Below are 12199 nucleotides of genomic sequence, written 5' to 3'. Positions count from 1 at the left end.
CACATTTTTCAGAGATAGAAAGAAAAAGCGATCAGATTTGGTCTCATGCTGGCCCTTGCATGGCGTGAGTGAAGTCCTGTTCACTGTTGCTTACGCTGGAATACCATGGGGCTATCAACTGATGAAGAAATGGGCATTCAAATCCTGTCTTTCTCAAGGGAAGGATCCTTTGCATGGAAACACATGCGCCTTACAGGGGCTAAGGAAGAGAGAAACAGGCTGTGGGATGAACACTGCCCTTGCTTCCTTTAGGGCAACCTTTAATTTGATCACATTAGAGTGTTTAATAGTTGTTTCCATCAACCAGAAAAGATGTTGATGTTCCCAATTTTTTTATTAAACATAATGGAAATTGATTTGAAAACATGTTCCTTTTGCCTGAATAAATGACTGTCTTTGCTTTTCCTTTCTTTGTTCAGAACAAGAGAGAATTTCCCCTGAGGAAATGGCACTGAGCATGCTTAGTCTGGACCTGGAACAGGAGTACGTGTTGCCAGCAAAATAAGGCTGGAAGGAGCCCCAAATTGCCATATCACATACAAGCAGGTGTGAAATACCATGGAAGAATCATCTTTTAATGGCAAGAGGAGGCAAAAGAATGGTCTTCTGCCATTATTAAGCAGAAATAGTTTAAGGGTCCAAGTGAGCTGAAATATTCTTATCTATGATATCTTTGAGCCACAGCCTCATAGACTATTTATATTTGGCACAGCATTCCTTTTGAAATAAGAGTAAAAGAATCAAATCTTTCCCATGGAGAAAATCCTGTATACGGAAAGAGAAAATAAACTGGCAGTTGATGGCAAACCACAGGCTGATTCTTTGGGATTATTTTAATTGTTCTTCATGCTGGTAACAAGAGGAAAATGTTCATTTTAGTCTGAACTGTGTCAAAACATGAGAATGAGCTCTGAGAATCCAAGTTGCCCAAATAACTGGACAATGAAGGGGGGAAAGCAGTACAGTTTTGGGTGTGGTGGACAAAATACCTCATCCAGTTCTCAGAAGGCAAAGGGAGAGGAGTTCCTGCCACCCATGCAGCAGGGATAACGTAAGGAGGAAGGGCAGGTTTGAGGAAGTGGGCAGCAGGGAGAGGAGCAGGATGGGGTACTTGGGCAACCAGGGCTAAAGGGAGAACAGGAGCCTGAGGCTCAGAGAAGTGGGAGAAGACATGCGTCCAAAAGTTAGTATTAGAGACCAGCCAAGGATGCAACCTGCAGAAACCTGAGAGAGGAAGGCAGAAGTGTAGATACACCAACTCTTTCAGTCTCCGGTCATTTCTTCCTACCCATAGCCCTTCTTACAGAACTGGCTACCACAGCTTTGGCTACTCGATCACATGCCCCTTCCCTGACCATAGCTGACTGGATAAGGGGGAGACACATCACAATTCAATGGAAGATGAGCTCAGGTGAATTATGTAATTCACAAAGGAGTGTGAACTCAGATACGTAAACCCTGTGTCCATCGGGGACTCCATCGTTGTTTGAACTAGAATATCACATAAATCCGGGACTTGGAAGAGACCAGGTTTCACCCATGAGAGGGGGGAGTGAAGAGAACTGGTATGCAGAGAAAGTAAAAAGCACATTCAAGTAAGAAAGCACAGAGAAAAACCTATGTGGCTCTATCAGAGAAGAACAAGAGAATGGTTGTTTACTCTTGATGGATTTTGATTCCCTTGATGGTTCTTGTCCATTTTGAGGCTGTCCCTAAATCTATCCCATAAATTTCTCCCACTCTAGCACCAATGTATTCTAAGCAATGATACAAGTATGGGGAGCCAACTTCCAATTATCTACAGTAATGAAGAAGAAATAAGGAAGAGATATCATAAAATATTAATATTATAATTATAATAACCTTTCCAAATTGTTTTTCTAATCCAACTATAGATGCAACCTCCTAATCCCCATAACCACCTTTCCTAACTGAGCCTAACACAGTACCTTGTAAACTTTGAGGCACAGAAGATAATTCAAGCAGAGAATTCCACTTTGCCATTCTCCGAGGTGGACACTGTGATTATTTAGAATACTACGTAAGCTCTGAAGTACCAGAAAGACCCAAGAACAAGTGTTTCAGAGCTTCCCTAGGCATTGAAGAGGAGGCCAAGCAATGGTGGCTGCATGTCCCACTGCCAAATGTCCACCAGAGGAGCTCTGCCTCTGTGTGTGTTATACATCAAGGCCCATGGAAGCATTTGCGTAGATAAAGATTCCTTTGCTTAAAAACATGGTACTATAGTGAATATCATACTGATATGATGCACACTGTTGGATGTGGGTTAGCTTTGGGTTCTACAGGCAAGTTTTGTGCAGGACAAAAAGTCTTCTCAGTATCAATCTCCTTTGGGACTGGTTTCTTCTCCACTCTGTGAGATTCAGGTCATCAATTAGTAGCTCCATCTAACCTTTCAGTGTGAGGTTCTGATGCAAACAGACCAATCCTAGGCTTTATACAGGTGCTGGAAGAGAAAGGAAGAATTCAGGAGCTGGTGGATGATGGAGGCCTTCTTTGCCACCATGCAGAGAGAGCCTGCCTGGTAATTAAGCCAGTAAGGTTCAAGGGACAAGTTGAAGTAAGATTGGGTTGACCCCTGAATCTAGTCATGCCTCAAGCCAGAGCTACTTGGACATCCAGGTTCCAAGAGTCAACATCTTCCCTATTTGGCTTTTGCTACTTTGAGTTGTCTTCTATCACTTATAAAGGAAGATAATTGAATAATCCATCATGCTATATGGTTATTCAAGTTTAATTTTTTTATCCATTTATATTTGGCAGAGATTAAAGGCTGTCCTTTCATTAAAGACAGTTGCAAGTTATCAAACCATAATAGCAGAAACAACAAGAAATATATACCTAAAATTCAAAAACCCTGTTCATGTTTGCTTCTAAGCCTTTCTACTAGTGGACAGTCATCCACACAACTTTTCTACAGTAATAATTTTATACCATTAATTGATAGTTTTCTAACACCAACTCAAAGAAAAAAAAAAGGCTGAGTTCAGAAAAAAATAAAAAACAAAACAATTTAATAGATAAATCTTCAATCAAATGGAAGAAGAAAATATTTGCATGAATATAAACGCTACCAAAAATCAGGAACGCACTTGTATTGTTAACATCACCACTGTCTCCTAGCAAAATAATAATTATAACAGTAATCTTTTTCAATGGAAATAAAGTACTGTAATATTTATAGTCCGTGCCACAGTTATAATGACTGTGGGGCCAGAAGTGAAGTGTCACAGCATGCTCCACATGTTTTTAACACGGTTTCTAAAGGCTCTGGAGGCTATTAAATTTAATGAACCCATCTGCTATGAAATAGAGGTCCCAACATAATCAGCTTCCTCTATGCCATGTAATGCAGATGGTATTCTCTGTTCCACAACCCAGCAGGATGGTTTATGTTTCTCTTTACATGTTTCTTTTTGTTTTGAGGATCTGAACTTCTTTGACATGGAGCAGTGTCTTGGGATCATACTGTAAATTCAGTTTCGAAGCGCCAACATCTTCCTTCCAATGGCTACAACCCCTGAGTAATTGCTTCTAGGCAGCAAGAGATGTTGTAGCTTAAAAGCAATCCCCCAAACAACTCCTAATGGCCTAGGTGCCATTCCTAGATGGGAAATGAAACAAATGTGCAATTTATTAAATGCAAAGTATTTTCTCTAAGTTGGACTTGGTGGGGGGCAAGGAGAAGGGATACATGTCCAATTTGCAAGTGCAACTAAATGGGTTTGAAAGTTCCTACAAATTGCCTACCAAATTGCATTACCAGCAAAGGGGGGCGGGGGCGCAGGAGGGCTTGGCAATGAATCTCATTATTTTAAATGGTCACATTCCCACTGTTTCTAAATTTCTTTGCTTCCCTTCTGTTTGTCAGACTGATCTGCAGGGCTTGATAAATGATGCTGCTGTTCCCTCAGTGTGATGCTGGTTCTAACCCCGCACAGCAGGTTGGGTAGCATTCTCAAGCTGATTAAGACCCAACTATAAGGCACCAGTCATTTGCTTACAAAATGGAACAAATTCCACTGTTAATGATTTTTTGCTCTGCACCTAAGAGATAATGACGGTGCATGACTTCTATTCAGATGAGAAGCCTATGAATTTCAGAATTCTGGTGTTTGCTGTTTTGTCAAGTAATACATGAGATCTTATTAGATTAAACATAATTAATGTTGTTAACATTAATTCATTTATTTGGGCTTCACCAGGAAAGCAAATTGAATAGAACAACCAAGCAGGAAACAGAATATTTAATCAGACTGGTTGTAACAGGCAGAAAAGATGGGACCATCTAGGGAAAGTTATGTCAGTCTAGATTCCAGAATCAGGCTTGGTTAAATACATTCCTTGCCTCTCATGTGGGAGAATCCAAACTCAGCTTCTGTCCACAGTTAAAACTTTTATCTTGTACTTGTCCAGACCCAGAACCATGTGAATCAATATGTAATTAATAAAATGGGAAAGCACTGTGCTCACATGTCGTTTCAAGCTATTCATTTAAGTATTAAATCAATTATATAATTACATTTGTTGCTGCTGTGTTTTCAGCCATAACTCATGAGTCAAGAAAACACAGGAATTCCTTTTGCATTAACTACACAGATAATTAAGGAGAAAGAAGACTTTTAAGACAATATTAAGCAAATATGTGGGATCAAGTGTCTGAATTTACTAGAAAATCAACAAATACCTGCTTCATTAACCTTGGGTAGGAATAATATAAATCAGCAGGGTCACATGTCTTCTGATTCCTAAAGGAATCAAAGCCATGATAACAAAGAGAACCAGACTCCTCAAGACATCAGCGGTGAGCAGAAATGTCATGATAAAGAATGGGTATGGCTGCCCTAAGCCTTTCTATTGACAGAGAGTTTGCAAGAGGGGTAGTGGTTGCATTTTCTTCTGGCATTTTCTTTCCTTCTCAGACCAAAGCACATGTGCAGGGGCTGTATGTGGTAGCCCTGAGATTCCTGCCCCCAGGTGCACAGGCCCTTAAAACCCCTTTCCCTGAGTATAATGGGATATCACTCCCATGATCAGGTTACTAATCAGGTGAGTTTAAGATAATCAAAATTACCCAGGGTGGGCCTGCCTTAATCAAAGAAGTCTTTTAAAGAAGGTGAAGCATCAGAGAGGAAAGCTCCTGCTGGCCTGGAAAAGAAAGCAGACCGCATTGTTGTCAACTATCTCTAGGGACCATGCGGCAAGGAACAGCAGGTGGCCTCTCAGAGCCAACAGGGAGCCACAGAAAATAGCAAGAAACAGGAACCGCCATCCTACAACCACAACAACCTGAGTGAGCTTGAAGAGGACCCTGAGCCTCAGATGAGACTGCAGCACAGCACACACCTCAACTGCAGCCTGGTGAGACACTGAGCAGAGGATCCAGCTAACCTGGGCCCAGACTCCTGACCCATGGAACTATGAGAAAATACACTGGTGTTATTTTAAGCTGCTAGGTGGGTGGTAACTTGTCATGAAGTGATAGAGAACTAATACAGCTGTCACAATGATGCTGACCCACATTATGAGGGTTCATTTGTAGTTCTAGGTGGGAATCACAAATCAACATGTACTACCCTACAGGAAGGAAGGAAAAGAGGGAGGGAAGGAGGGAGGGAGGAATTTCCTGAGATTGGGAAATGACAATGATGATAGCTATTTATCAAGAGCTCACCATACACAGATACCCTATGAACAATATCTCATTTAATCCTTATAGTCAACCCTGGAAGGCAGATTTTATTTGCATTTTGAAAATGAGGGTAACGACATTCAAAGAGGCTAAATAACTTGCTTATAGTCATTTAGTTATTGCAGAATAGATGTGGAATCCAAACCCAGGCTGTTCTAACTCTAAACGCAATGCCTCATATAATACACTAAGGTAGATTATAAATATATCTAAATAAATATTTAAAAAATTCTAAAATGACTAAGCCCACCAGGACATCAGATGATTAAAACGGAGTCACCAGTCCCAATACCCAGTGCTCATGTGTCTCATCTCTGTCATTTCAAGCTGGGTTACGTTAGGGCAACACGTGTCAGGAAAGACATCAGCTCATGACTGCTAATCCACCCTTTGTCTTCTGGTTGTTTCTAAAGTTGTTGGCTCATCTCAGAATTTAGATTCTGTAGATGAATTCAGCAAAAGATTTTTTTTTTTTTAATTAAGTAATTTCATGCCCTTGGCTCATTTAAAAAAAAATTGAGATGATATTCAAGAACATAACATTAACCATCTTAAAGTGAATCTTAAGTATCATTTGGCAGATTCAAATCTTTGTGTGGCCACCATCTCTGCTTAGTTCCAAAATATTTTCATCACTCCAACATAAAACCCTGTACTCATTAAGCAGTCTTTTCAACTCCATGCTCTGTGACCCCATGTGAATGACAAGGGGCTTTGTTCTTGCCCTAGCATAATCCAGGCCCAGATGAAGAGTCTGAAGAGATTGTTGCTTCCTGGCCAGAGAGCAGCTGTAGAAGCAGCAGCTGCCTTCTCCTTACTCAGCAGACCTAGGAAAGAGAGGATCCCCGAGGTCCTCAGTGGCCCCACAGGATTCTCAACGCTGCCAAGAAAAGAAGGAACTCTCAGAACTTTCTACTAGGGCATGTATTTACCAAAGCCATTTGCAAAGACACAAAAAGAGAAGCTTGGAAAGCACAGAGGTGATGCAAGGCAGTCACTTCTGGGATAACAATACTCTGGTGCTTTACTTTCATACACCTCAAAGGGTTCTTGAAGAGCTCTGTCATCTTGGCATGCCGATTTTACTCAATAGTGAGCCACTAAGAATACTATTTTAAGATGAGTAAAGACGATTATGGCAAAGAACGCAAATTTCACATAAATGTTTAAAATAAAGCACAAGACTTCAAAGACACTTCCTTTCGCAACTACATGCACAGGGCTGCCTCCAGATCATTGACCTTGTCTGGCTGTCAAGAGTTCTTCAGTGGAAAAGCTTGAGTAGCAATGGCGTCCCTCTCTTTCTTAATCCCACCCCCACCACACACACATGCATATAAAGGTAGGCATGTATCTCTGTAAATAATTAGTAAATCTAAAACAATAATTAATTCAATTGATTAACATTATTTAAAGAAAAGCATTCCATTAATATAAAGCTTTAGCCTCCTCCTTGCTGTTAGCTTCAGGGTACGCATCCCCATATGGAATTCTACATAGTGTGACGTGTACTTCTCCAGGGACATCCAATGACCATCTGCCACTCAATGGTGATGCTAATTTTGCTAATTTTTCTAAACCCCTCAAAATGTTGTCTGGTTCATCTCACTGTATAGATAGTATTTTTTCCCTCTTACAACTAACCAAAAATCTGGGGAAACATTTTGAGATGAAAATATCCTCCTCCTCATTAAATGTCCCTCTAGATATAGTATTCATTGACGATTTTTGCCCTAACCATTTTGTACTGAAATAGTGATTTTCCAACTCCACTCCCTCCACATTTAAAAGTCACCATTCCTTTGTGCATTGCACTCTCTTCCCACCCATTTAGATACCTATTTAGTTAATTTGTTTGAGATTTGTCCTCTATTTATTATCAGTAAGGACTTGTAGATTTCTGTTTTGTTCAACAGGCTATAATCCATTATAGTCCTTTTTTATTTTGATGCTTGAATTGTCCCAGATGTGGCCAGTGAGAGCCCCTTCACACCAACACCTGTGTCCTTTTGACATGACCCTGTTACTGTTTTGAACACTTCCTTATTTTCTGGCATAAAATATTCCAGGCTTTCTTTGTGTACCTTCACTGTCACAGTCCTGGAAATAGCACTCTCTTTAAGGAATTCTGGTTCCTTTTGATAGGGAGTGGTTTTTAGAAGCCAGTATCCGGGTACTAGATGTGTTCATCGCTACCTAGCTGTCGTTCAGCCCTCTCAATGGAAAGAGTTGGGATTTCATTCTGATACTGTCAGTTTCAATCCAGTACAGAGGTGTCTGCCTTGTCCCCCTCTATTTATATATTTGTTCAATCCCACAATACTCATCACATAGATTCAGAATTGCTATACCCATTTTACTACAAACTAAAGGGCTTTAAAATTTATTCGCAATTCTTTCTTTCCCTTTATACAGAGGGCATATAGTCAAATTATTGTGTTTAAATAATACTGTGCGTTAGAACCTCATTCAAAAGGTTAGCCTCACTGTCCCCCACTTCTGGATAATTTCCCCCCTTCTGGATATTTGCAATACAGTTGGATTCATTTGGTTCTGCTCGCATTCATTTTTAGTTTTGTTCCCCATCCCTGTTGATTCAATTTTTGAATACATAAAACATTAACATGCTTCCAAAAGTCAAAACTATGCAAAAAGTATACTTAGAAATGTGTTGCTTCCTCCCCTATCCCTTCCACTTGCTGTGCATTGAAATGATATTAATGATCTCGAATCCCACAAAAACAATGGGAACATGTTGACCACAAGGAGAATGCATACAAATTGAGAAAAACCCCAGAAACTTGTAAACATGTTAACCACAATTAGAATGTAAACAAATGGAAGAAGACATGTTTTGTAATAAGTGATAACCAGACATTTATGCAAGAATATAATGTGGATTCGCTAAATGCCAGCCAGAAGGGCACTTCCTATAAAATTCAGTGCAGACGCTGCTTCCGCGAGTGTCAGGTAAGAGGCTGGCTGATACTTGGTCACTGAATCCTAGCTCCACAGCCCATGCCATGCTGTGAGATTCGCTGCTGTTCTCTCTGACAGGCTGCAACCAGATTAGCGCCTCCTGCCATAGGCTTTGGAACGGCTGCTGACTGCCATGGAGGACCTGGATCCCAAGACCTCGCCTTAAAGGTACAACTACTTTTCCCTGTCATAGGATGAACCTTCGAGACTTTGTTATCCTCCACCTATAAATGGATGGTGCACCCTTGGCCTGGCTATTGTGCACTGATTGTATTGGCAGTTTGCGATTAAGTGACCAAATAAATTGCATTGAGCATGCAAACTAGAGTCTTGTTGGATCTGCTTTCAAGTGCTAATTTTACTTTCAAATTCAATTTGTTTAGTGTCTACATGTAAGAGTCCCCACTCTACCTCCCTCCAAATTCCCACCCCTTATAAGTAACCAATTCTATTGGTGTGTTTCTTTTTGTAAAAATAAGCAGGCATACGTTTAAGGGTTATTTTTAATATTTTTTTGTGAATTGTCTGCTCATGTCTTTTGCTCATTTCTTCTGCAGGAATTTTAGGATTCTTCTCTTGATTTTTGAAAGTTCTTTCTATATTATTTCTATATTCTTTATGTATGCTATATGTTGCAAATGTTTTCTTCCATTTTGTCATTTTACTTTGCTTATACTGTTTTTTTACTTGCAAAAGTTTTTGTGTGTGTGCGTTTGCTTTTGGTTTTAAATCTTTCCTGGCAAACAGGTCATGGAGGAATTCTCAGAGCTTTTCTTCTAATACTTGTATGGTTTTGTATTTTACAATTTAGATTTCTGATTCACTTGGATATTTTTCTTAGTTTTGATGTGAAGAAAGAACCAATTTTATCTTTTTCTGGATAGCTATCTAGTTTTCTCAAAAGTATTCATTACAGTCCCACTGATCTGAGATGCCACGTTTATCATACACTAAATCCCCAGATGTAGATGGGTCTGTGTTTCAGACCTTCTGTTCCACTTCTAGTCCATCTGCCTGTCTATCCAGTACTGTAATATTTTAGTTATAGAGACTCTGGCCTATGTTTTTTAAATCAATGAAACAAATAAAATGATCATACTGGCTGCTTAGAATTTATACACAAAATCACTGGGTGTCTCAGTCACTTCAGTGCTTGCTTAGCCACGCTCCTCACCCCTGCTGTTTTTCCTGCCTTACTCCATCACTATCATTGCTGCCGTTACCATTAATATGGAGCCAACATAAATAGGGCAGCTTAGTTATTTTGTTTCTGTGATGCAAAACCTCACTGGGGTCAGACTCTGAAACTGATGAAAGCTCAGGATGTCCCCTGCAACCAGATTAGATTTTTCTACTCAACACCATCTTTGTTCAGGATGCCTTCTTCTGAAAACGGGTCATTCCTTTTTGACCACATGATATGTTCATGTTTCCACGGTCCCACGGTGGGCCTTAAGGCTGAGGCAGGGCAAGTCTGCTGTGGCCTGGCCAGTGTCAGCATGTCCCCTGAGATGAGTTCCCATTTCTGTTCCTGCTTTGCATTTGCCCGCAGCTGTCAGGAATGCAGGAGGATGGGAGAGCCCAAGAGACAAAAAGCGGCCACAACAGCCATGGCGAACACACCGAGGACAGCTGTGTCTGGGTTACAGTGATTAATGTGATATTAACTCCAACAAAAACAATGAGAGAGAGGCCCTGTGAGAACATTTACAATTAATAAATGAAAAACGCCACTCCCACCAGACTCATTATCACTAAGAAAAATCACCCTGAAACTACACAAGAAACCCGGCCATTGAGCCATTTTGTGATGATTGGCAAAGCCCCTCCTTTGAAGCTGATTCAGCATCAAAATCCTCTGCTCGGAGCTGAGACTTAGAATGATCCTGCACCCGGAGTTCCAACAACCCGGTGCCAGTGGAACCACCACTCAGGCTTGTTCTCCCTTGTCCAAGGAAGAAAACGCAACCACTGTCTCTCCAGCTCCAACTGGTTGTTGGTACTGAGCTGTGGTCACATTCCCCAAATTGAAACCCATAGATTCATGACCAGGATTGGGCCTTTCTACATGGCAAGGACTGAATCTAAGAACATGTCCATAATCACTGCCACACTCACAGAATTTGTACACATTTGGAAAAGGAGAAAAAGAAAGTAACCAGAGAAGACACAAGTAAAAAGTGAGCTGTGTCCATTAATATTCATAGTGCCCACTAATATTCTGATATGATTTTTTCACCACCTTGTTTGCCAAGGTGACCAATGCAAATTGAACAACACAAGGAAAATGCCACCAAACCCCGTAACCAGGGGATATTGATACAATTGCTCTCTTCTGGAATGAACACGGGAAAACTCTCACATCCCAGGAGGCGGTTACACTCTCAGCCTCTTTCCCAGGGACCCCAGGGACTCACAGTACTGTCGATGTAAGCTTCGGTCCACACCACATCGTGCTCCTGGTCAATGACTTTGGGCCGGCTGAGCACATGGAGGTATTCCATGACATTTTCCTGCACATCAGCCAACGTGGAGATCTGGGTGAAAAATCCTGTCAAACACCAAGGGATGCCAAGTTCAGTAACAGACAGGAAGACCTGCCACTGGAGCATGTCCACGCCAAGCTTTCTTGGCCTCTAGCTAATTTCTTCTTTTTTCCTTAAAACTTTCTTTCTCCACTTTGTCACCACCCATTTCATAAGTAATATATTAATGTTAGAAAATATTATCAAACAGAAGGAAGGAAATTAAAATCAACCTTCAACCCACCTCCCAGAGCAAGCCCCTGTAAAGTCTTTGGAGAGTATCATTCCAGTCTTTTTTCTGCACATACACTTACATGCCCTCCTTGCCAGAAATGGGAGTCCTCTCCACATGCTATTTCTGTAACCTACTTTTTTTTTTTACTTTAGTGAGTTTATTACCAAGAGGAAAATCGCAAAGCATAAATATTAAAGGCTAATCCCATTTTTACCACAATTAAAATAATACTCATCATGAGATACTGAGTGCTAAGTGCCACAACATTTGCTAAAACCTTGGTAAGCTTAGTCTCATTTATTCTTGAAAACATCATGAAGGGGGCATTATTGTGCTCATTTTAAAGAGAAGGAGACTGAGGCAGAATAAAGGTATGTGTTTTGTTCATGTTCTCATTGCTGGCAAGCGACCAAGCCAGAAGTTGAGCACAGGCTCATGAGTTGCTAATGTCTGTCCTTTTGGTTCTACAGAATTTTGCCCACTGTATGTTTGAAGTGGAAACCCCAATTCATACCCTAATGTAGTTATCAGATCTGCCTTTTAAGTATATTGAGTAGACCTGGTTTCTAAGAAACATAAAATTTCTAAATATGCTATTGTGTGGAGGATGCGGGTGCCACTTTGATCTCGAGTTCCAGGGCGCTCTACATTCCACTTTGGCTTGGATCCTGTAGGCTCTGCTGTGGTTAGGAGCCATTGGAAGAGAAAGCGTGAACCATGCAGGGGCCTGGATCCCCAGGGCAGGTC

The 12199-nt window shown here is 40.8% G+C and overlaps 1 protein-coding gene across 7 annotated transcripts in view; it reads right to left on the bottom strand.

Moving 5' to 3' along the window:
* CACNA2D3 (calcium voltage-gated channel auxiliary subunit alpha2delta 3) overlaps positions 1 to 12199 on the bottom strand; it is a 1184653-nt gene that overhangs the window by 324320 nt on the left and 848134 nt on the right. For all 7 annotated transcript variants that reach the window (XR_005210766.1, XM_037798412.1, XM_037798419.1 and 4 more), the window contains one exon: positions 11110 to 11243. Coding sequence is in view for 6 of the 7 variants with exons in the window: in XM_037798412.1 (XP_037654340.1) it covers positions 11110 to 11243 (134 nt within the window). In the remaining variant the exon portion in view is untranslated. The remainder of the gene's footprint in view (positions 1 to 11109; positions 11244 to 12199) is intronic.

Source organism: Choloepus didactylus, chromosome 1, assembly GCF_015220235.1.
Source record: "Choloepus didactylus isolate mChoDid1 chromosome 1, mChoDid1.pri, whole genome shotgun sequence".
In the NCBI taxonomy this organism is placed as follows: Eukaryota; Metazoa; Chordata; class Mammalia; order Pilosa; family Megalonychidae; genus Choloepus; species Choloepus didactylus.
The sequence above is the reverse complement of the archived record's forward strand: the minus strand, read 5'-3'. Positions and strand labels throughout refer to the sequence as shown.